This window comes from Castor canadensis, chromosome 13 (assembly GCF_047511655.1).
Source record: "Castor canadensis chromosome 13, mCasCan1.hap1v2, whole genome shotgun sequence".
NCBI classification, from domain to species: domain Eukaryota; kingdom Metazoa; phylum Chordata; class Mammalia; order Rodentia; family Castoridae; genus Castor; species Castor canadensis.
This window is the reverse complement of record NC_133398.1, coordinates 38,118,389-38,142,937: the sequence shown is the minus strand read 5'-3', so window position 1 is coordinate 38,142,937 and position 24,549 is coordinate 38,118,389. Positions and strand designations below refer to the sequence as shown.

At 40.8% G+C, this 24,549-nt stretch overlaps 1 protein-coding gene across 22 annotated transcripts in view; it reads left to right on the top strand.

The window, feature by feature from the left end:
• The window catches only part of Unc13b (unc-13 homolog B), a 197,953-nt gene that overhangs the window by 143,348 nt on the left and 30,056 nt on the right, over positions 1 to 24,549 (top strand). For 14 of the 22 annotated variants that reach the window (XM_074051534.1, XM_074051535.1, XM_074051538.1 and 11 more), the window contains 4 exons: positions 18,273 to 18,319; positions 21,291 to 21,369; positions 23,696 to 23,770; positions 24,224 to 24,443. In XM_074051534.1, coding sequence (XP_073907635.1) covers positions 18,273 to 18,319; positions 21,291 to 21,369; positions 23,696 to 23,770; positions 24,224 to 24,443 — 421 coding nt within the window. Of the gene's footprint in view, positions 1 to 1,120; positions 3,626 to 15,919; positions 15,943 to 18,272; positions 18,320 to 21,290; positions 21,370 to 23,695; positions 23,771 to 24,223; positions 24,444 to 24,549 lie in introns of all 22 variants that reach the window. The other 8 variants (XM_074051530.1, XM_074051526.1, XM_074051527.1 and 5 more) reach the window with 1 other exon arrangement.

Here is a 24,549-nt window from a genome sequence, read left to right as displayed (position 1 = left end):
GTGGGGAAGCAAATGTAAAAGCTTTTACATTTCAGGCCCATAGAGTATAGTTGTGGATGGTGGCTTTTCCTGAAAATGAGTTGTGGTGGGAACAATCAGTTTGTGCTCTTTAAGGCAGTTTTCCCTTTGTAGGATTAATTTGAGTAAAATAAAAGGAGTTAAGGGTTAGAAGATTTAGAAATCTGGATTAGATCTAGAAATAGGGAAACTATCTCCTGTCAAAGAACATACTTGCTGCTCATAGAGTGACCTGGCAAAATCCATCCTCTGGGTCTCTGCTTGCCACTTTGTACTTTCTATCCTGCTCCTTCCCTACATTTTGCACATACCTAATAAAAAGGGAATGAATGCCTTCTCTATATAAGATAATCATCATTTCTGGCTCTGTATATATATATATATATATATATATATATATATATATATATATATATATATATATGACACACACACACACACCTTTGGCTACTTGCCCCTCTAAACCTAAATGTACTAAATACTACCTCAGGTCTGGACAGTGACCAGTGACTGTGTCTATACCACACTACTTTATTCTAGAATTAGCTATAGAAATACTTTTCTCCTCCAAATTTAAAATGCTTGCCATGGTCCCTTTTCCAATTGAATGATTGATATCACTAAACAAAGGGAAATACATTGTGCCATAAGTATGGGCAGGGGTAAACCAGATACTCATCTGAGTCTTCACTAACACACCAATATGGAAAAGAAGAAAACAGTCCATGTCTTGTGTTTCATTGTGTATGTGATTTGAGCTTTGGTGGTTAAGGATCTATTTATTCCTTCCTGAGCCAGACCTTAGTGCTGAATTTTGTGAAGGTTCAAATAAGGAGTCATTCATTGACCTTACCTCCATTTACTTCACGGCAGCTTGTCTCGATACTGATGTATTTGGTACTTGCCCAGAATACAAAATATTTGATTTCATTTCATATCAGTATTCAAAAGGGAAGCTAAGGAGAGAGTACTGTTTGCCTAGAGCCTTTAAAGCCAAGGTTGGGAGGCTGGTCTTAGAAGGTAATGTTCTTATTCCTGCTTGACAGATTAAAATTATCCTATTGTTTTCTGATCTGAGTGCACTATTTTCCTTTTTCACTAGCTACAGGATAAGAATCAAGCCAGGATCCAGGGGCATGTGCCAGGTTTGGAGGCCACACATGAGGCCATTCCAGGCAGCACTGTGGGGCTAAACCCAAGGCATCATCCAGCAATAATTGCTAGAAACAGACTAAAAAAGAGCAGGACAGGCTGTTGCCTTCCAAGGGTATCTCTATTAAGCATCCCAACAAGAAATAAGGAAAAGAAGCAGAGAACAACCTCCCTTCCCAGACCCCAAAGGAGAAAATGAAGCGATTGTTGCAAGAGTCAGAGGAAGAAATCATGGTCACTTTGGGACCCTCCTCCAGGCTTTCCTCAGAAAAGGCTAAGGCAGAGACTGTGTGTGGCAACAAGAGCAAGTCCTCAGGCCCTGCTGGATCCTTACCAGAGGATAACTCCCTGCCCCCTTGTTGTGAGTCAACATCCGTAGCCATTGGTGGAGATAGAGATGGGGACCTGGCCCGACTTTGCAGTTTTGGGCAGCAGGCCAACAGCCAGCTTCCCCTGGGCTCTACTATCTGTATTTCAGGGTCTGGTTCTGAGGACCTCTCATCTGCCAACATTACTATAAGCTGTCAAGAGCTCTCAGAGAAGAACCAAGATAAGCCGCTTTTGTCCAGAGGCCTTAGCCAATGCTGTAGCAAGGAGCAGCGAGAGCCTTTGGGGGATGTAGTAGAATATATTATCAGAGAGCTGCAAGGTATCAGCCGTCTTCAAACTGAGATTGCTGAGCTGAGGCAGCACTTAAGCCAAGTCCGGGGCTCAGTGGATGAAGTGTCTAATTGTGTAGATTCAGTATTGAGTGAAATAGAAGGCTTGCATGTGGGTAGCAGCTCCCTGGCCAAGATATGTGAGGGAGAAAAAGCCCAGAAACCTCATGTGGGAAGACCCAGTGAGGAAGCCATTCTTTACTTATATGGACTTCCTGAACAAGATGGAGAAAATACTCTGGAACTGGTGGATACCTTCCTAGCCAAGCAACTCTGTGTTAATGGTGTACAGTACAACAGATACATCAGAGAGGCCTTCAGGGTGGGCACATCCCCTGCCCCCAGGCCCACTGTGGTGAAGCTTGCACATCTAGAACATAGAGATTTCATCTTGCAAAAGTCCATCCTCTTGCAGAGTGTGGGGGTCAGAGTTGCCACCAGAGAAGAACCAAGCTGGCTACAGGGTGGTAAGAATCCGCAAAAGGAATCTGTATCATCTTTGCAACAACTTCAGGATCATAGTTGGAATTCTTTAAAGCAGGACAAACCAGTTCTTCAGATGGAAACAAGATCCTATCAGATAAGGGCTCAGAATCAACAGCAAGAACACCAAGCTTCTGAGCAGCAAGGCCCTTGCTTCCTCCTCAAGAACAATTTAGCAAAACAAAGTGATGTGTCTAATCCAGGGGATAAAGTAAATGGAACATCAGCAGCACCCCAGGTTATCAGTGCCAGCTGCATTGAACTAGTGGGGAGAGAGGCTTCTCTCTCTTCCCACCATCAACTTGAAAATCCTTCCCTAGTGTTAATCTCAAAAGAAGATTCTGGGAAATCTCAATTTTTCAAACAGTGCAGCCAAGAACTTGAAGCATATAAAGTAACAAAACTAGAAAATGACTTCAGCAATAAAAGTGAGGCCAGCAGCTATCTGTCATTGAAGACAGAAAGAGTAAATGCAGAGGACAAACTTCTGGGCAGTGAAGCTGGACTTGATATTCTGAGCTCAAAGCAGCTAGAGGACCTTTTGGCAGACAAGTCCAGAAGGATTGCAACTCTGAGCTCTGACAGTATGATGGAGGAAATGATCATAGGGCCTGAAACTTTTAATAACATGGTTCATATTGACCTGAATGAAGAGGAGGAATGTGCTGCTCAGGTCCTTAAGGATGTCTTTGACAAGTCCTCTTGTGTTCTGAGTGGCTTGCAGGAAGATGAGGATGTAGAAATCAAGTTTTACACAACTAAACTGGGCCGAGCAATTCACCAGTTTCGTTCAGCTCTGCAGGGGGTATTTCAGAAGCTGGACAACAGTGGGTCCATCAGTCCTGAGGATCCGGAAAACAATGAGAGTGGCTCCCAGTCAGAAAATAGTGACCGACTTCTTGGGACAGTGAGTTCAGGGGGTGCCCAGGATTGCTCCATGGAGAGCCCTGGGAGTCAAGAGAGTGAAAGTTTGCTCAGTGTGGTCTCTGGTGGACTGGGCATCTCCACACAGGGAGAACAAACCCCTCAAGACCCAAGCAACTTCTCTCTTGCCTCTAATAACTCACCTCTTGCATATTCATTGCCCAGTTTTCCTCTGGCCCCATGTCTGGGAAGTGAGACTTGTTCCAGGCCTGAATCTCCCAAACAAGGAAGACTAAACCTAGAGCAAGTGTGTGCAGAAACCATTTACCTCAACAAGTGCATCAACAATTTTAAACATGTTCTAAAAGAGAAAAGACTGAGGCAGAAAAAACTTTTGCACGAGTTAGTACAGAAGGCAAACCATCTCTCAGTTGAAGACATGCCCTCAGGTATTCTGAGTTTTTATGTAATGAGATCCCAGCTGGCTTAGTATGACATCCATCTGGACTGCATGGGATCTGCATGGTGGCGAGTTTCACAATGTTATGGGAGAGGTTCATGGCTTGAATTAGTCTAAATTACCCAAGTACAGACCTTAAGCTAATCCTCTGGGAATTTGAGTGAAGGTGGGTTATGAAGTAATATGAAGAAGGTTCCTGTCCTTGGGGTTTCCAGTCTTTTGGGGAAACTAGAAAGTACCTTTTCAGAAACAGCCATGATGGCACAAGCTTGTAATCCCAGTACTCAGGAGGATGAAACAGGAGGATTATGAATTTGAGGCCAGCTACATAGTGTGTCAGAAAATAAAAAGAAAGGAAGGGAAGGAAGAAAGGAGAGGAGAGGAAAGGAACCTTTTCAAAAGAGGAAGGGACATCTGGGTAGAAGTAGTTTGACCTCCAGGACTTTTAGGATACCCAGGTGTAAAGTGGGTGTGGGAAGCAAATGAGGGAAATGGACATACTTGTTCACAAGTTCCAGAAGGTCAGAGAAAGTCTCCTGTGTGGCATTTAGAAACTGTTCTCCATGATTTTCTTTTTTAGATAAATTTTCAATTTGCCCAGCAGCTGATGGGGGCTTCTCCACCTCATAGACCACTCTGGGAATTTCCCTACCTCCACCTGGTTTTCCTAGTCTTGACCTTAATTCTGACTTAGAGCATCCAGGAGCTGCTTGTAGTGTTGACTGTGCCCAAGGTTCTGACTGCCCTGCATGGGTGGTAGTCCCTTTTTTTTCTCCAGCAAAAGGTTGCTTATGTGAAAACTGGGGAAAGGAATGGTTGTTTTTTTTTTTTACTACAGGAAATGAAAGAACTTTTGTTCTAGGCAGCATGGAGATATGTGATTTAAAAATTCCTTCTTCCAATCAAAATTAGATTTATCCAAAGAGCATATGCTATATTCATCCAGTTTTAAATATAAAGGGGATTGTCCTCTTTTGAATATAACCTGATAAATTTTCCTAAGGCAAAATTAAAATTATGAAGCATATTGTGTTGGCAAAGGTGTGAGGGAATAAATACTCATACAGTGCTGGTGGAATGGGAGTATAAATTTGTATTATCTCCAAGGAAAACAATAGGCAAAACTTATCAACCTTACAAGTATATATATACCCTTTGTGCCCTCAACCCCACTTCTAGGAATGTATCCTGTAGATATATTCTCAGACGTGGAAGTGACATATGCGTAGGCTATTTTTGAAGCATTGTTTTTAATAGTAAGGATTGAACACAACCTAAATGTTCTAAATGCTCATTAAATAAATTATTGGTATGTCAGAACAATGGAATACAGCACCATGTAGCTATAAGAAGAACAAGGTAGCTCTTTGCTCAAATAGAAAGTTAAGTAAGATTTATTGACATGAAAAAACAGTGCAGAACAGTATATATGGTACTTTGATTTATATAAAAGTGGAGGGAAAGAACATACACATATGTAGAGAATATCTAAGAAAAGATACATAAGTTCATACAGTCATACATCACTTAATAGTTGGAATACTGTCATTAGGTTCTGAGGACTGCATTGTTAGGTGGTTTCCTTGTACAAATATCAGAATATACTTACACAAACCTAGATAGTTTAGTCTACTGTACACCTAGACTATATGATATATACTGTCATATGTATAGCCTGTTGTTGATCAAATATTATGTAGCATGGGACTGCATATGGTTGGCTATGGGGAAATGTGTCAGGTAGAAAAACTAATGGGATAGTACAGAGATTTTTCACTATACAGCCTCCTTTTTAGAGGGCTGAGTGTGGTAAAGTACAGCTGTAATCCCAGCTGCATGGGAGGCATATTTAGGAGGATCACCTTCCAAAGGCATTTCCTGGGCAAAAATGTGAGACCCTGTCTGGGGGAGAAAAAAAGAGCTGGGGGGTTTGACACAAATGGTAGAGTGCCTCCCTAGCAAGCACAAGGTCCTGAGTTCTAGCCACATACCAAAAAATAAAAAAAAAATTTTTTAGAACTTAAATCATATAGATATAATATCAAATCATAAAATAAATTTTAAAAATTAAAAATTAAAATAACACCACTCTCTTTTCCAGTATACTAAAGCTGTTCCTTATAGCTCACCAAAAGGAAAAAAAAAAAAACAGGTGGGGGGAAGAGGGGAAAAATGACCCAAACATTGTATGCACATGTAAATAAAAAAAAAATTAAAAAAAAAAATCTCTTCCCATTTGCAACAAAAAAAGAGGAAAGAAACCAAAAACACTAGAGCTAGGGGTGTGGCTCTAGTGGTAGAACAATTGCCTAGCAAGCTTGAGACCCTGAGTTCAAATCCTAGTACCACCAAAAAAGAAAAACAACTAAATTCCTTCACTTAGCATTGGAGGTTACTAAAGAAAGTCTCTAGTTTACATTCCCAGGCTTATCTTCTCTTGTTCCACTATGTACTTCCCAAGAGGAAACATTACTGTCTTACAAATTTGCTTTTTTCTTTCTGTTTCCAGCATATTCACTTGTATTTGCCTCTTCTAACTTAAGGTGCTGTGTTCACCATTTAAACCTAGCAAAATTTACTTATTCTTCAACACATAGCCAAAACATCACCTCTTCCAGGAAGTGCTCTACAATTCCTCTGCTGAAAGATATTGCTTTTCTCTCTTAACTTAGTAGCCTGTGTTTTTCTTCTTCCTGTGCATTTAGAAATTATTTCACTACAGCAACAATAGAAACAAATGTTGTCAAAACTATATCCTTGGGCTAGCAGAATGGCTCAAGTGGTAAAGTGCCAGCCTAGCAATTGTGAGGGCCAGAGTTCAAACCCCAGTACCACCCAAAAAAAAGCAATACATCCTTACAAAGTCATTAAAAGCTAGAAGTAGAATTATTTGGGTCGTATAGTAACTCTATGTTTAATACTTTGAGGAACTACCAGACTATTTTCCTAAGTAGTAGAAACAAATTTTAGCATGAGCACTGAAGACACTTGCACCTGACTCTTCAGTTTGCAAAGTTCCCCTTCTGGGCTTATATCCTGGTAGATGAAGCATCAATAAGAAAGCAAGCCACAATACCAGGTCCTAGCCAAAGCTCAATGTGGCCCAAGAGCTGCACAGAGAAAGTTGGATGGCACGAGGACAGTGGTAGCATCCCTGTGGTGCTGGGTCCAAGCCTGACTTCAGCACTGATACACAATAGCAGGAGGAGAAGAGCAGGGTAAGCACACAGGCCAGCCTCTCAACAAACACATTCCATTTGTAGACTTGATTAATATAGTCACCCTAGCCTAGTAAGCTGATCACAGTGGATGCTACCACACTGAAGCACTTGGAAAGCAGCATTCTTCACTATGCTGCTTTAGACCTCTTAGGGCCCAAACTTATTACTTCCCTCCTCCCCTCCCCTCTCCTCCCCTCTCCTCCCCTCCTCTCCTCTTTTTCTCCTCTTCCTCTTTCATGCCAGGCACATACTCTCATGTGTATTGTATAAAATGAAATTATTTGATTCCTACTCTTCCACCAAAATAGCTTTGGTCAAAGGCTGTCAGATAACCACCAAACTAATTGCCAAACTAATGGTCTATTTTCAGTTTTCTTAGCAGCTTGACACAGTTGATGATCATTTTCTTTTAATTATAATATCATTAATGTTATAATTCCTATATTATGAATTTGCCCTTAAAATCCCTTAAAAAGTAGACAGTCTACTGTCTTTTTTTGGTTGTTGTTAATTGTAGATATCCCCATCACCTTTTTATTGTTGTGCTGGATGGGGGTACACTGTGGCATTTACAAAAGTTCTTACAATGTATCAAATATGTCATACTTGGATTCACCTCCTCCTCCCATTCCTGGCAGAGTTTCAACAGGTATCATTTTTTTATTTACACACATGTGTACACAGTATTTGTACCATGTTCACCCTCCTACCTCTTTTCCCTGCCACCTCCCCGCTCCCAGGGGTACCAAGGACCTGTTCTGCCCTCCTGTTCTTCGGTTTTGTAGAGAAAAAAAAAGAAAAAAGATGACATTTTTGCTTGTCTGAGATAAAGGTAGCTACATAGAGAGTTTCCTTGTGATAGCTCCATGTATGTATGTACTATAACATACATACATTGGTTGTCCTCCTTCATTCTGCCTTAGTCTCTTTCTTTTGGCGGTATTCATTTTTGCTCATTTCTTCATTGAGTCATTGATTTTTGGGGAGTTTAGTTTTTTGAGTTCCATGTATATTCTGGTTATCAGTTCTTTGTCTGACATATAGCTGGCAAAGATTTTCTCCCATTTTGAGGGTAGCCTTTTCAATTTAGAAACCATTTCTTTTTTTGTGTAGAAGCTTTTTAATTTTATAAAGTCCCATTTGTCCATCCTTTCTCTTTGTTGCTGTGGGTTTTTTATTGTTAATTAATGTAGTTTTGCAACCATCATCTCTATCTAATACAGAAACATTTCTGTCATACCATAAGAAACCCTATTAGCAGTGACTCTCCAATCCCATTTTCCCCCAGCCTCTGATAACCACTAATCTACTTTGTTTCTATGGACTTGCATATTCTGCACATTTCTTATAACTGGATTCATGTGGTATGTGGGCATTTTGTGTCTGGTCTTTTACTTAGCATAATATTTTTAAGACTCTACAGTGTTATAGTATGTACAAGTAGTTCATTTCTTTTTTGTGGCTGAATAATGTTCATTGTATTGATAATTTGTTTATACACCAGTTGATGATTTAGAAATGGTTACCAACTTTTTGGCTCTTATTAATAATACTACTAAGAACAAGTTTTTGTGAGGTTATGTTTTCAATTCTCTTGGATATTTAGAAGTGGAATTTCTGGTATGGTAACTCTATGTTTAATACTTTAAGGAACTGTCAGATGATTTTCCAAAGTGGTTATACCATTATACATGCCTATCAGCAACACATGAGAGTTCTAATTTCTCTATCATTGGTGACAATTATCTGTCCTGGGTGTGAAGTGGCATCTCATAGTTTTGATTTCCACTTCTATAGTGGCTAATGCTATTGAGCATTTTTTCATGTGTATATTGGCCATTTTAATATTTTCACTAGAGTAATGTCTATTCAAAACCTTTATCCAGCAAGCACAAGGCCCCAAGTTCAAAATCCCCATACTTCCAAAACAACAAACCAAAACAACCCCTCCAAAAAAATCCCTCAAAACAAGACTTTTATCCATTTTTTAATTGAATTTGCTTTTTTTGTTGTTAAGTCGTAAGAGTTGTTTATATATTCTGGATATAAGTCCCTTACCAGGTACATTACTTGTAAATATTTTCTCTGATTCTATGGGTTATCTTTCACTTTCTTGATGGTGTCCTTGGAAGCATAAACTCTTATTTTTTTCCATAAATTTTTATTGCTTTGTTTTTTAACAAATTTATTGTGATAAAATGTACATAACATAAAATTTATCATTTTAAACATCTTTAAATGTAGAATTCTGTGGCATTAAATATATTCACCACCATCCATGTGCTTTTTTATCTTCTCTTACTGAAACTCTGCACCTATTGAACACTGCCTATTCTCTCTTCCCTCCAGTCCCTGACATCCTTCATTCTACTTTTTGTTTCTGTGAATTTGGCTGCTCTAATGAATGAATTAGTGAATTTGACTCCTCATATAAGTAGAATCACACAAAATTTGTCCTTTTGTGGCTGGCTTATTTTACTTAGCATAATATTCTCAAATTATACTGGCCAACTAGATATTTATATGCACAATTTGTTGAAAAGACAATTCTTTTTCCCTTGAATAGTAGTGCTTTTGTCAAAAATCAGTTGACAATAAGTGTAAGGTTTATTTCTGGATTCTCAACTCATTCCATTGATCTTCAGTCTATCTTTATGCCTCAGTTCTGTCTTTCTTTAAACATTCTCTTCACTTGGCTTCCGTAACACCTCTCTGTCTTGGTTGTCTCTCTTCATTACTCTCTTCTGCCATTCCTTTTTAGTTATGATTGATCATTCCTTACCTCTTCAACCTTGTAATATCCTAGGATTCAGTCCTGCCACCTTCTTTTTATTCATATGTACATTGTAGGTGATAATCCTCCAATCTCATTAATTTCATAATTATTCCCAGATTCATCTCTCCAGCCCACACATCTTCCATTAACACCTGACTCCACACTTATTTAATATCCCATTTGGATGTAAATATGCATCTCATACTTGACATATCCCAAACCATATTCCTGATCTTTCTCTCCAATTTCCTGACAGATCTACTTTTCTTATAGTCTTTGTTACCAATAAAATGCAGTCATTACTGACTTATCCTTTTTTCCCCTCACAGCCCACATCCACTCCATTAGTAAACTCTTCTTCCACGACCTCTTAAAAAAATAACCTGAATCTTACTACTGTTTTTACCTCTATCACTATTATTCTTGTCTAAGCCACCATTTTCTCTCATCCAGATAACTAGAGTAGTCTAACTGGTCTCCCTGTTTCTACCCTTGTCTCTCTATAGTCCTTTCTCCCCACAGCAATTGGAGTAATTGTAAAACATAAGTCAGATCATATCACTTCTTTGCTCGAAACCTTCTTGTGATTTTTCTGTCTCACTCAGAATGAAAACCAAAGTTCTTCTAAGGGCCTGTTTGAACTGGCACTTTATTGCAAACTTGATGTTCTTCCATACCAATTATGTTTCCACCTTAGGCTTTGCATTTGATATATGTTGTCTGAAATATTTTCTCCTAGAATTTTGAATGATTTCTTTACTCATTTCTTTCAGATCTCTGCTTAGTTGTCATCTTATCAATGAGGCCTCCCTGCTAATAACCTTTAATAAAATTTTAATAGCATCTCTTAATACTGTGAGCAGGGGGCATTATTTTTCTTCCTTGTCTGAATTTTTCATCAGAGCCCTTATCAGATGTTGACATATTACATATTTATTTCTTTTGGTGAGCAGATCCTGGAACCAGAATGCCTGTTTTGAAATTTGGCTTTGCCGTTTTCAGTGACTTTGAACAAGTTTCTTAATCTCTCTGATCTTAGTTTAATCAATCAAAAAGTAGAAATAATATTATTTCCTAGGTAGAATTGTTGTGAGAAATAACGGACTTACTCAAATAAAACACCAGACACATAATAAAGTGTTCAGTTAGTGTCAGTTACTATTACCATCTTCATCATTGTTGTTTATTGTCTGTTCTTCCTTGAGGATAAAAGTTTCTCAAGATCAGAGTTTGTTTCATTCACTGCTGCACCACCAGTACCAAGAGCATTACCTACTGTGCTGTAGGTTCTTGATAAATATTTGCTGAAGAAATTAATCCTTCCAATAACTCTAGAAGATAGCTCTTCTTACTTTCCTTTTTACAGAAAAGGAAGTACGGAGTGAAATAAATTGAGCACCTCAAGTCTTGTGACTCCCAAATGCAATGGAGTTATTTATTTATTTATTTTTTCTTTTATTATTCATATGTGCACACAAGGCTTGGGTCATTTCTCCCCCCTGCCCCCACCCCCTCCCTTACCACCCACTCTGCCCCCTCCCTCTCTCCCCCACCCCCTCAATACTCAGCAGAAACTATTTTGCCTTTATTTCTAATTTTGTTGTAGAGAGAGTATAAGCATTAATAGGAAGGAACAAGGGTTTTTGCTGGTTGAGATAAGAATAGCTATACAGGGCATTGACTCACATTGATTTCCTGTGCATGTGTGTTACCTTCTAGGTTAATTCTTTTTGATCTCACCTTTTCTCTAGTTCCTGGTCCCCTTTTCCTATTGGCCTCAGTTACTTTTAAGGTATCTGCTTTAGTTTCTCTGCATTAAGGGCAACAAATGCCTAGCTAATTTTTTAGGTGTCTTACCTATCCTCACCCCTCCCTTGTGTGCTCTCGCTTTTATCATGTGCTCAAAGTCCAATCCCATTGTTGTGATTGCCCTTGATCTAATGTCCACATATGAGGGAGAACGTACGATTTTTGGTCTTTTGGGCCAGGCTAACCTCACTCAGAATGATGTTCTCCAATTCCATCCATTTACCAGCAAATGATAACATTTCGTTCTTCTTCATGGCTGCATAAAATTCCATTGTGTATAGATACCACATTTTCTTAATCCATTTGTCAGTGGTGGGGCATCTTGGCTGTTTCCATAACTTGGCTATTGTGAATAGTGCCGCAATAAACATGGGTGTGCAGGTGCCTCTGGAGTAACCTGTGTCACAGTCTTTTGGGTATATCCCCAAGAGTGGTATTGCTGGATCAAATGGCAGATCAATGTCTAGCTTTTTAAGTAGCCTCCAAATTTTTTTCTAGAGTGGTTGTACTAGTTTACATTCCCACCAACAATGCAAGAGGGTTCCTGTTTCCCCCCATCCTCTCCAACAACTGTTGTTGGCGGTGTTGCTAATGATGGCTATTCTAACAGGGGTGAGGTGGAATCTTAGTGTGGTTTTAATTTGCATTTCCTTTCTTGCTAGAGATGGTGAGCATTTTTTCATGTATTTTTTGGCCATTTGAATTTCTTCTTTTGAGAAAGTTCTGTTTAGTTCACTTGCCCATTTCTTTATTGGTTCATTAGTTTTGGGAGAATTTAGTTTTTTAAGTTCCCTATATATTCTGGTTATCAGTCCTTTGTCTGATGTATAGCTGGCAAATATTTTCTCCCACTCTGTGGGTGTTCTCTTCAGTTTAGAGACCATTTCTTTTGATGAACAGAAGCTTTTTAGCTTTATGAGATCCCATTTATCTATGCTATCTCTTAGTTGCTGTGCTGCTGGGGTTTCGTTGAGAAAGTTCTTACCTATACCTACTAACTCCAGAGTATTTCCTACTCTTTCCTGTATCAACTTTAGAGTTTGTGGTCTGCTATTAAGATCCTTGATCCATTTTGAGTTAATCTTGGTATAGGGTGATAGACATGGATCTAGTTTCAGTTTTTTGCAGACTGCTAACCAGTTTTCTCAGCAGTTTTTGTTGAAGAGGCTGCTATTTCTCCATCATATATTTTTAGCTCCTTTGTCAAAGACAAGTTGGTTATAGTTGTGTGGCTTCATATCTGGGTCCTCTATTCTGTTCCACTGGTCTTCATGTCTGTTTTTGTGCCAGTACCATGCTGTTTTTATTGTTACTTCTTTGTAATATAGTTTGAAGTCAGGTTGCAATAGAGTTAAGATTATTTTATTGGGCATATTGGTAGAAGTGAGGATGAGGAGGTATGTCACTTCCTCAAAGTGGACTTTCTAGAAGAGCAGATCATTCTTAGGAGTCCAGGATTTTTCTGTAAAGACATTATATCTTCTATAGACATTATAACTTTCAAGTGAAAAATTCTAAGGCATTTTAGGAAGTAAGGAAGCATAAAAAATTGATTCTTAACAAGGAAAGGTTTTTTTTTTAGTTGTTTGTATGTTTATTTGTTTATGTTCATCTAATAGATGGGACAATTTGAATAACTAGGATGACAGTTCCTCAAGATCTAGAAAGTGGCACTAGCTACTGACTATGAGACTTTTATTTCTTCTTTGACCCTGGGCAAGAAGCACTTTCTTAGATAAAGCTTTTGCTTTTTAAATCCTAAACTTTGCAGGCTCCCCTTTGTTAAATACAAATGCTAGAAGGTATGCTGAACCCTCAGGCTACAAAAGTGAACTCAGATATATAATGCTTGCTTTCAAGAAGTTTTCAGAATCCTTGCTCACAAGAAGTTCCTATGAAGTTCATAGTTCTCAAAAAGTATAAAGGGAAATTCAACTATGATATTATAAGAAATTTTTTGAATGTCACAATGTACCCCCAGTACAATAATAAAGAAAATATGGTATAAAAGCAGTAACAACAAAAAATATAAAGGGAGATGTTTATATAGACAACTGCAATGAAAAATAGTGTTGACAAATATACTGTCATAGAGGAGTGTACATAGAAGGGTGCGTACCGTGGTCATATGGTAAAGAGGCACCAATTCTGCCTTTAAGAAGAAGACAAAGAAATTCCACAGAGGCATTAATATTTGAGCTAAGTCTTAAAGAATAAGTCCAGGACCACTCAGTAGACATGAGAAGAACATAAGGAAAATATGGATATGGGACACATGAAAAGGAGAGGAAGAAAGATTAAGTTAGGGAAGGCACAAATGTTGAAACACTTTATGTGCTCTAACAGGAAATGGAGAGCCATTTATGCAGTTAAACAAAGAAAAACTGGGATCAGACTTTTGAAATAAGATGTGTGGGGTATGGATTGGAGCAAGTATAGTGGCAGGGAGGTCAGTGTGGGGCCTCTTGTCATAGTACAGATTGGAAACCATGGGAGTTTGGACTAGGACAGAACAGTTTGGAATGGGCAGGATAGGATGTCAGAGAAATTTAGGAGGTAGAATAAAGGGCAGAGTGACTGACTGGATAGGAATAGGGTAGAAGAAAGATGGAATCTGGTGTCTGATTGTGGGCAGGGGCAAGAAGGTGGTGGGTAATTTACAGGTGAAAGATATAAATTCAGTGTTTGGTAATGTTAAATTTGAACTAAGCATGGGCTCTCCAGGAATTGCATAGTAGGCAGTTGTTAATGTGCTGGGGTGAAGTAGGGATCAGAGGTTACAAATAACTTTTGAGAAGTAGAAGAGGGAGCTTACTAGTGTAATGGGAGAGACTGTCAATGACACTGAGAGCCCAGTCATGGTTTAAAAATCTGCATCTAGCAGCCAGGCATAATGGCACATGCATGTAAACCAGCACTGTGGAGACTGAGGCAAGAAGATCAAGAATTTGAGGCCAGGACTGGAGGTGTGGCTCAAGTAGTATAGCACCTGCTTTGCAAGCAGGAAGCTTTGAGTTCAATCCCTAGTACCCCAAAAAACACAAACAAACAAACAAACAAACAAAAAACAAACAAAGAGAAGAATGAATAGAACTATGAGGGCTTAATTAACTCTTGCTTGGGTGGACATCAGAGAAGGCCTCCCAGAGCTGTGGTTTGGAGGAAGACTGATTTTACTCTATGAAAAGGACATACAAGGTACTGTTTCAGAATGATGAAACAGAATGAGTACCTAAATATGTAGAGCTTTGACTATGTGACCACTTTGGGAAACAAAGCAATTATTACATTGTAGGAAGTGTATATGAATAGGAAAGGAGGTGGTGGAGGAATATTTGAGAACTAGAATTAGATCACATCTTTAATGGCCCTGTCAATAGATTGGGTTTTATTTTTAATTATTATGGGGAAATTAGGGGGCAAAAGAGGGATTCAAACAAAATAATTAAAATGGGGTGTTGAGTATATTTAAGATAGTGGAGAGAAAAGAAACCTTTCTAATTTGAGTTATAGGGTTAGTTAAAGTGTTCCTTGCCTAATTTTCTTATTCAAAGGGAACAGTTTGTTTCTTGATTTTTCTCTTCTATTTGTGATATATTATCTGTGGGTCTTCAAAAGGGAAGGAAAAGAAAGCAGCAGTGGATGGATTCTGCTTAGAGAAGGAACCCTGTAGGCCTGTCCATGTGTGGCCAACAGGGCAGTGTAGTCCCTGGTGAATAGAAAAGGAATAATCTCTGGACTTTATTAGTCTTCTGTTGTGGCTTGCTTGAATCCTTCAGAAAGTGTTTTCCTTTGGCATATTGTTCTGGGCTTGATAAATAATCAGGCCTGAGATTGCAGTCATGGTTTTATCATTCAGATCACTGTGACTTCTGTTAAGTCAGCAGCCAGTTTATTCCCCAGGCTCTCTACCTGTTCTGCATCTTGATCCTTGCCTTAATGCCAGGACTTACTTTGGCCTAACTTAATTTAGGATTTGGAAAAATAGGCCAGGGATCACTGGGCATATGCGTGGTCAAGTGTATATTTCAAAATGGAAAAGGCTCAGCCGCTAGGTCTTTGGGTTTGAATACTTAACCCATGTGGCTTCTGAGAAGGGAACATACTCCATGTTCAGCAACTTGGACAGCATGCTAGAGTGGTCCTTGATAACAAATCTGGTCCTGTGGCCCTGGAAGCCCTAGGTGGATACAGATCACTTTGGAAAGAGGAAAAAGATGAGTGGAATCCCCGGGTAGACTTGGTCCTTTGGGTTAAGTAGCTCCTGGGATGTTCAAAGTAAAAGTCAGAGGCCTGCAAACACAGTTAAGATTCTAGGGGCCAGCCAGCTGGGCTCTGCGGCCTGCCCACGTTTCCAAGGGCCCTCTCCTCCACATCCCTTGGGGTTAGCTGGCATTTTCTTCGGGTTCCCTGTTGTAGAAATAAATCTACTAACCTTTCTCCCCCTTTTTTTCCCCTACTCTTTCTCTCCTTGCAGAAGGAAAGCCAGGAGCCCTTCAGGTTGTGCCTCTGGCCCTTTGGGCCCTTTCTGTTGTCTAGTCTCCACCCTGCTCTCAAAGCACTGTGTATATGTGTGCATGATCTGGACTTCTGAGCTGTGGCTCATGCAGATAGTCTGTTTTTCCAGAAAGAAGTTTGTGTGCATGCTTCATGCTGTGTGTGTTCCTGCTAACATCCCTACAGCAGTGTAAGAATGTGTGTGCACCAGTATGGATGCACATTCAATAGAGCATGTGTATGCTACACTTGTGCTTAATCTGGCTTCCCCAGATACTGATTGTCTTCTCTGTTTGCACAGTGTGTGTCCATTTTCTACTTTTTGCTGCAGACTCTGATATTTGCTGTGACCCCTAGACTGAATCCAGCATGCATGTATACTTTGTAATTGAGATAAGGAGTTGCCATAGATATTTTGTGCTTCTTGCCTAGGGCCCTAAGTGTGAAAGTGTTTTTTACTTCTGAGCAGGCTTCCTGGCCTCTCTGTGGGCATAAGCTTGTAGAAGCCTTGTGAAGCACTAATACCGTGAGCACTGGCTCTTGTATTTAGTGAGGGTTTGTTTTGCCTGTGACTAGGGCCCTAGCAAATACTGTAAATCCTACTCAAATGGGTTTGTGCACAGGTTTTAAAACCGCAAGTTCAGGATTTGTGCCCACCTTGTTTCCTTTAGGTACAAGTTGTATCTATGAATACACCTCCTATAAGTTTTTTGGCTAGACCTCTCCCTCCCTCCTTCTGTGTGTGGTGTGTGCATGCTCTGTGCTTCTGTAGACTGTTGTGCCCTCTGAGCACAGGAAACGTGCATGATCTGGGGCTTGGCTCCCCAAAACTTTTTGTGATGATTTTCTTAAGCCCAGTAGTTCCTAGCAAATGTCTAATTCTGGGAATTTAAAAAGGTAATAAGAATCAATACAGTTTTGTTTCCAAAGGGAAGATAAGCTCTGGTTGATAGTATCAGGAGACTTAGGGAAGGACTTCCCCAGTGCCCAACCCCCAGCCCTTGCCCCCAAGCAACCTTAGGAAACTTGCAGTTTCTTCATTATTTCCCACCTACTGTTGTTTCTTCTGTTGTACCCTTTGTCTCTTGCTTCAGCCACTTCTGACTGCCTTTTGTTCCTGGCCTCCTACTACCAGTACCATCCAACCCTGAACCAGAACAGGAGGCAGATGAAGTGAAGTAGGGGTACAGGAAGATAGGCTTGGTTAAAGCATAGATGACCTGAGAAGGGCTTACTGAGAAGGATCTTAAATTCAGAGTTCATCTAAGCCTTTTATTTATCTTTCTATTACTCATTAGCCCTGTCATGTCTCCCCCTATTTAATTGGCTTGCCTCATTTCATCAATAAATCCTCTGTCCTTTAACTCGCCCCAAAGACCGTCCCCCTCCAAAACTTACTTCTGCTTCCCTTTTGGAGCTTGTTTGCACTAGGATAGTTAGGAGGCAAGAACGCCATCCCAGTGGAGAGGAACAAAGAGGGGCAGGAAGCCCAGACCTGCTAGCATTTAGTTTCTTATCCCTGAAAGCATGTGCCATTGGTTCTCTGTAGACTTATGATGACTTTGAAACTCTCTCTTCTTGTCCCTGCTTGAAAGATTTGCTTGTTTTGTTTTGTGCAGAAACCTTTAAAAATTGTGTGTGTGTGTGTGTGAGTGTGAGTGTGTGGCAGGGGGGTTGTTTGTTTGTTTGTTTGTTTGCTGTTCATTTCTTGAATTATTTGGTACCTCAATTTTCAACTTCGCACTCTAGGGCTTATAAAATTCACCAAAATGATAACCTAAGTGTCTAATCTGCTCTGGATGCTCTTGTTGCGTAGGGTTTTTGAAGTGTAGAGTGTGGGCTCATAACTTGCATGCTTTGTGAGCTGGAGGGTCAAGGAGCCCAAGCTACATCAAATCTCAAGCTGAGAAGAGAATCCAGAAAGATCAAGTCTGCTTCTCAGGCAGCTACAAGAGCTTAAGGAATATAGCTGGAAGAAGACTCAACTGTATATGAAGTTGTCCTTTTGCTTTAGTGAGGCCTAGAAGCCTAAGAAGGCCTATCTCTTGGCTTACTGCTATCTATATCAATGGCTTGTTTAAGGGGGTTGTGAGTTCTGGCTGCTGTCACACTCCCAGGGGATCTTAGCCCTGGAACCTCAGTGAGCTTGGCCCAATATCCTTTCTATTCACTGTTCATTTCTGCTTATTATCTTGGATTATAGAGCATTAGCTTATATACAGGCTGGCTATGTCACCATATGGTAAATGTGACCTACACTGCTCACTGCCCAACTTACAGGGACTCTCCCATCTTTCCCAGGAGCTAACTTTTTTTTTAATCTCTTTTTAAAGATTCCAGATGATGGTGACTCTTCTATGCCTCAGTGGCTCCCAGAAGGGTAAGTGACTCCCTGAAAGCTGTCTATGGACTTTGTCTTGCCTCTGTCTGCTTCTGACTTTTCTCCTGGGAAACGGAGGAGATAGCTCCATAAGCTGAATTGTGATGAAGGGGAAAGTTTCCATTATAAGTTGGTTGGTTCTCTGGAACAGACGAGAGAACTGTTGACTAATTCCTAAAGGCAGAAAAGGGAGTTTTGTGATTGGCTCCCCTGGGACTGGGGAGGGAGCTTTGGAACTTTGCCTCTATAATTTCTGATCCATTGGATCATAGTTGTGATAGACTTTTTATGGAAAAGAATGAGAACATTAGAAAAATATCTTCATTTGGAAACATTTTCACTTCATTGTTGATGGTGTAGTTGATTAGATTACTATCTGGGCTCACTCCTGCTTCAGCTGTTCTGAGTCACCTACTTATTCCATTCCATTCTAGTCAAGACATAAGTAGCATTCCTTCTGGGCTCTGGGTGTTCTGTTTGTGATTCTTGTCTTGGAGTTTCAGACTCATGTGACTGCATCAGAAAGTCATTTAAAGCTGCTCAACCACTGCCTGTACTGACTGTTCTTGAGAGAGGAGTTGAAGTGTGTGTGCCATTCTCCCCCCACATACACTGCTAATTAGTTCTCTGACCTTTCTCTGCCTTTACCCTACAAAGGCTTCTGACATCAGAATCTCAGTAGCTGCCTCCTCCCACTTATGGCAGGGAAGATCAGATCATAAAGTTACCTATATATTTTTATATACTTTTTTTTCTTTTGGTGGTACTACGTTTGTACTTAGGGCCTTGCACTTGCTAGGCAGGTGCTCTACCACTTGAGTCATGTCCTGAGCTATTTTTGCTTTAGGTATTTTTCAAATAGGTCTTGATATTTGGCAGGCCGGCTTGGACCACAATCCTGTTTATGCCTCTTGTGAGGCTGTCATGACAGGTGTGTGCCACCATGCCCAGCTTTTATTGGTTAAGACGGAGTGTTGCAAACTTTTTGCCCAGGCTAGCCTCGAACTGCAGTCCTCCCAATCTCTGCCTCCCAAGTCACTAGGATTATAGGTGTGAGACATTGTGTCCAGCTACATGCTCTGTTTTTTGTGATTTGTTCTCTTTTAGTCAAGAGTCAACCATTTGAATGAGCTATTCCTGTCTTCATTTTTAAAAAATGATCATTTATATTGCAAAAAACTTCTTGGCTGGAGCATACTGTAGTTGTTAGAATTTGCTGCACCAGTTGCTCCATCAAGAGCTTTAGATTTTTTTTCTTCTAATAATTGTAAAATACACACATTCCAATGGAACATTTTAAAGCTTTTTTTTTTTTTTTTTGGCAGTACTGGGGCTTGGACTCAGGGCCTATACCTAGAGCCACTCCACCAGCCCTTTTTTTTTTTGTGAAGGGTTTTTTTGAGATAGGGTCTTTTGAACTATTTTCCCAGGCTGGCTTCGAACCACAATCCTCCTGATCTCTGCCTCCTGAGTAGCTAGGATTACAGTCATGAGCCACCAGTGCCTGGCCCAAGCTATTTTTAAATGGAGCCATGTAGAGGTTTTCCCTTTTGTCTTTCTTTCTTTCCTTCATCAAAGACCTTAGAAGATCCCTAGGCCTGGTAATCTCATTTAAAACTGCCAATATCAGGGAGTTAGTTTACTAGAAATCAGCATGTTGAGCTAGCTGTTCCAGCTCCTGGCCTTTACCCTATTTGTGGCTCCATTCTTTGCCTGGGTAGTGGAGGGTACCTACTTATTCTGCAACTTCTCTCTTTAGTACAGGTGTGGTGTACAGCCCACCTTTCCCACCTTGTTTTTCTCATTAAAACCAAGTACATAATTAGTTGGTCATAGTGGTACATGCCTGTAATTCTAGCGCTCAGGAAGCTGAGACGGGTGGATCTCAAGTTTGAGGCCACTCTGAGCTACACAGTGAATTCAAGGCCAGCTTGGGCAACATAGTGAGACCCTGTCTCAAAACAAATCAAAATAAAACCAAGTACGTGTGGTGTTTTTTTTTTTTTTTCATTAAGAGTTTCAGCATTCAAAGGGCAGTGAGATTTTTAGCCTTTTCACCTCATTTTATAGAAACGACACCAAAGCCCAAGAGAGAAGGGAATATTGGCAGAAGACATGTAGGAAGTTAGTAGAAAAAGTACAGCTAAAATTCAGGTTATTTCAGTGAAAGACTGATGTTCTTCTGGAGACATCCTCTGTTTTTATTGCATATTGTTACTAAAGAACAGGCAAACAAAAAAATTAACAAGTATACTAAAGTTATAAAAGTTCTAGAAATCTCCAGTTGCTCTAGCTGTCTTATTTTTTTCTGGTCTCTGTTGATGTGTCTGTAGGGGTAAGACCAAACTCTGTGTTCCTTGATGTTTTGTTCCTAAATGTACACTAAATGGTGTTTTGTAAATCTCCTATCCCACTTTACCTGTCTCCTCTTGATTATGAAGTGTTCTCTGTCTATGGAGACCCTATTCTTCAGAAGGCTTGGATAGGCAGAACCAGTGACTCTTTTAGTCTTGGGTAGAGAAGGCCTCCTCCTACATGTCATTGTTTGGCTGTCTTGCTCACTGAGGTAGCAGTCTCTTCCTACAGAGCCATTCCTGTGGGATTTGTTCTAATACAAGCCATGTAAGACTTCTCTTTGGGTAGCTTTGTCTCTGGATCTGTGTGTAGGCAGGAGCTCTTTTAACCACCAATTTCCACCTTGTCTTCTGGAACACAAGCACCATCAAATAAACAGAAATGGCTTGAACTGTCCTGGTAGGTTAAAAGTTTTCAGTCCTTGTTTAAAATGCAGAAAGAACTGAGGGGCACTCTTTGAGAGCAGATTCCATTACTCATTCCATGGCTTTATTTCCCTTACTGTCTTTCTTAACTTTCTCAAAGGCATATGATGGAGGTTAGTTCATCTTCTCTGGGGAGACAAAGAACAAGGAAAATGCAATACTGAACCTGACATATTTTCTTCCATCCTCAGGTCAGCTGGAGGACTCTATGGCATTGACAGCATGCCCAATCTACGCAGGAAGAAGCCGTTGCCTCTTGTCAGTGATTTGGTGAGTGAAGACTCTTGTGCAAGCTTAGGCAGTAGCTTTGAGGTATTCCCTATTTGCCTTTGGCAAGCTGTCAAGATTGGAGTAGTCCATTTAGTGGCTCATATTGGTCTGTGATCAATCATTAAAAGCCTTACTGAGACTTAATGATGACTTCTAAGAACCTCATTCCCTAATCAGAGCCCTTTATTCTTCAGTAGGTCAAGTTTCTACCTTGTAAATTAGGCCCTCAAAGCTGGGCTCTTGGGTCTTCCTCTAGGCATCCAACTACTGTAGGTAGCTCTACAGCCTTGTTTGATGGCCTGGAATGGAAACTGCTCTAGCCCTTGATCGAGATTGTTGGGCTTAGTTTATAATGAGCATGACTGGAGCTTGAGCTTGCTGCCTTCCTGAAGGTCAAATGAAAGCCACCTCCTAAGACATAATTTCTAGACACAGTTAGCCCAATATCCGGCATTAGAGGCAATGTAAACACTTGTGGAGTTGAATTACAATAGGCTTAGGAGTTAAAGCTGGTCTCAGGACTTCTAGTATGATTAAAAGCTTCCATTCCAGTCATACCTTCTGAGATAGGACCAGCTTAAGAAATTTTCTGTAGCCTGTGGATGGTGGGGGTAGAATGGGGCTCAAGCTCTTACAGAGTTCCAGAGGTCAAGGCCAAATTTATTATTATTATTATTATCATTATTATTATTATTATTTTGGTAGCACTGGGGTTTGAACTCAGGACCTCACACTTGCTAGGCAGATGCTCTTACCAGTTGAGCTACTCCATCATCTTCTGAACCCTTTTATTACTATTTTTTGCTCCTGTTTCTTTTCTTTCTTCCTTTTTTTTTGCAGTGCTGGGGCTTAAACTCAGGACTTTCATCTTGAGCCACACCACCACCCCTGTTTGTGTGTGTGTGTGTGTGAAGGGTTTTTTTTAGATAGGGTTTCATGAACTATTAGCCCAGGCTGGCTTTGAAACGCACAATCCTCCTGTTCTCTGCCTCCTGAGTAGCTAAGATTGCAGGAATGAGCCAATGGTGCCTGGCCACTTCTTGTTTCTCCCTATTCTGTCCATCCTATTTTCCTATCCACTCCTTTTCTCTCTTCTCCTCTATTCTTTTTTTTCTCCCACCAGTTTCTTCCTCCTTAGCTGGTGGAATGGAAGTATCATCTGCCATTTTCTCTGTCTTTCTCTATTTCCTACCATTTATGTATCTTCTTTTTCTCTTTCCTCCTTTTCAGTGTACCTCTCATTTTCTGTTCCTTCATTGCCCACCAGCAAGCATCTAGTTCATGCCTCATAGTCCTTCCTCTATTTTTTACCCTTGCCTGTTTTTCATTTTGTGGTATAACTGTCCTTAGAGCAGGAGTTCTAGACCCTGCCCTGGCCAGCTATCTGAGTTTAAGACAGTTTTTAGTGGATAGAGGCAGAGGGAGTTGGAACGTATTAAACTATAGGGAGGAACCTTATGAGTTGCCTCTGAAAGTTTTCATGCCCTTGGGGGACTTTAACATCATGTTGTTCCTTTCTCTGCTGTCCTCTGCACAGGCCATGGTGAGTGTCTTCAGAGCCCCTCCCCATCCACTAAGAGTCCACATCCCAAATTACTTGGGCCCCACTGAGCTGAACCTCCACTTAGGCTGGTTATTAACTGTCCAGTGTCTGATGCTTAACAATACTATGTATTTCTCCAGAGGCTGCCCCTTAAATTTGACTTTTGCAGATACATGGGACCCCTCTACACAAGAGTCTGGGTACTAGGACAATCCCAGCTCTCATACTTAACTCCCTGCCCTGCTTGATTTGACAGAGACTGTATTACCCCTTTCACTTACCTAGTGCCCTGCTTGTTTGAACTGCTAGCCTCTGCTCCCCCAACCCCCATGGATTGGAATGTGGGGCGGTTACAAGGGAGAGGGATCAACATGGAATCATGGTTCCCATTGATCGTTCTTCAGTGTGACTCTCAAAGAGTTGTGTTTCTCTTATTCTTATAATTTGTTTCCTACTGTAATGCTAAGCTTTTCATTTTCCTTTGCCTTCCTATAAACAAGAAGTATCTGTGGGATAGGATACCTAAGAAGAGTGAGAGAAACAGAAGCCCTTTGGATGAAGGAAGTGCTATTCTATTGCTAGAATAGTCCCCTAAGGGTGGTGGGTTTTGCATCTTAACCTGGGATATTTGTTACCTGTTGCCCAGGAGCAGACCCTGTAAGTGACAGTAAAAATAGAATGGTGTAAGTTATGGTCAAGTGGCTCTGGTCACTGAAGCCCCCTCCCTACAACTTTACTAGTCCTTGGTGGTGGCCAGAGCTGATAACAAGTCTTCTCTCACAGTCACTGGTCCAGTCCCGGAAGGCGGGGATTACTTCTGCAATGGCGACACGTACCTCTCTCAAGGACGAAGAGTTGGTAAGTGACTCATGGGCTTTTGTGGGTCTTCTGGATTTAGGGCTGATGATCATCTCTGTAGCTATACTAAGAATTCAAGAGTGCTGGGCACACATCATTGTTGAATCTCATAGCATCAGGTCTTAGTTTCTTCACTGAGAGAGGCAGGAGTCCAGACCAGAGTCTTGTTTTGAAGGGTTTTATGCCAGGCCTAATGCCCTTTGCTTCCCTAGAAAGCATGAATGCCAAGACAGGGTTCAGACCCAACATTTGGTCAAATCTGTGTTGGATGATCAAAAGCAAATGATATTGGGGGCTTCTCTGTCAGACTGGACTATGGGCTGGACCAAACTAGAGTGTCTTCACTGCCAGAGGAAAAACCAAAGTCCTGGCTGTCCCATAGGGTCGAAGTTCCGGCATCTCCCAGCAGAGTGCTAAAGTTGCTGGTGGGATACTGGGGTATGTGTCTTTCAGAAATCCCATGTGTATAAGAAAACCCTGCAGGCCTTAATCTACCCCATCTCGTGCACCACACCCCACAACTTTGAGGTCTGGACAACCACTACTCCCACCTACTGCTATGAGTGTGAAGGCCTGCTCTGGGGCATTGCCCACCAAGGCATGCGCTGCAGCGAGTGTGGAGTCAAGTGCCATGAGAAGTGCCAGGACCTGCTCAATGCCGACTGCCTACAGCGTGAGTGTCCACTGTGGGATGAGGAGGGAGGAGGGAAGAGCGGCAACAGGACCTCTCCAAAGTAGTATGCAGCAAAGAGCTAGGGTGTCTGAACCATCATTCCTCC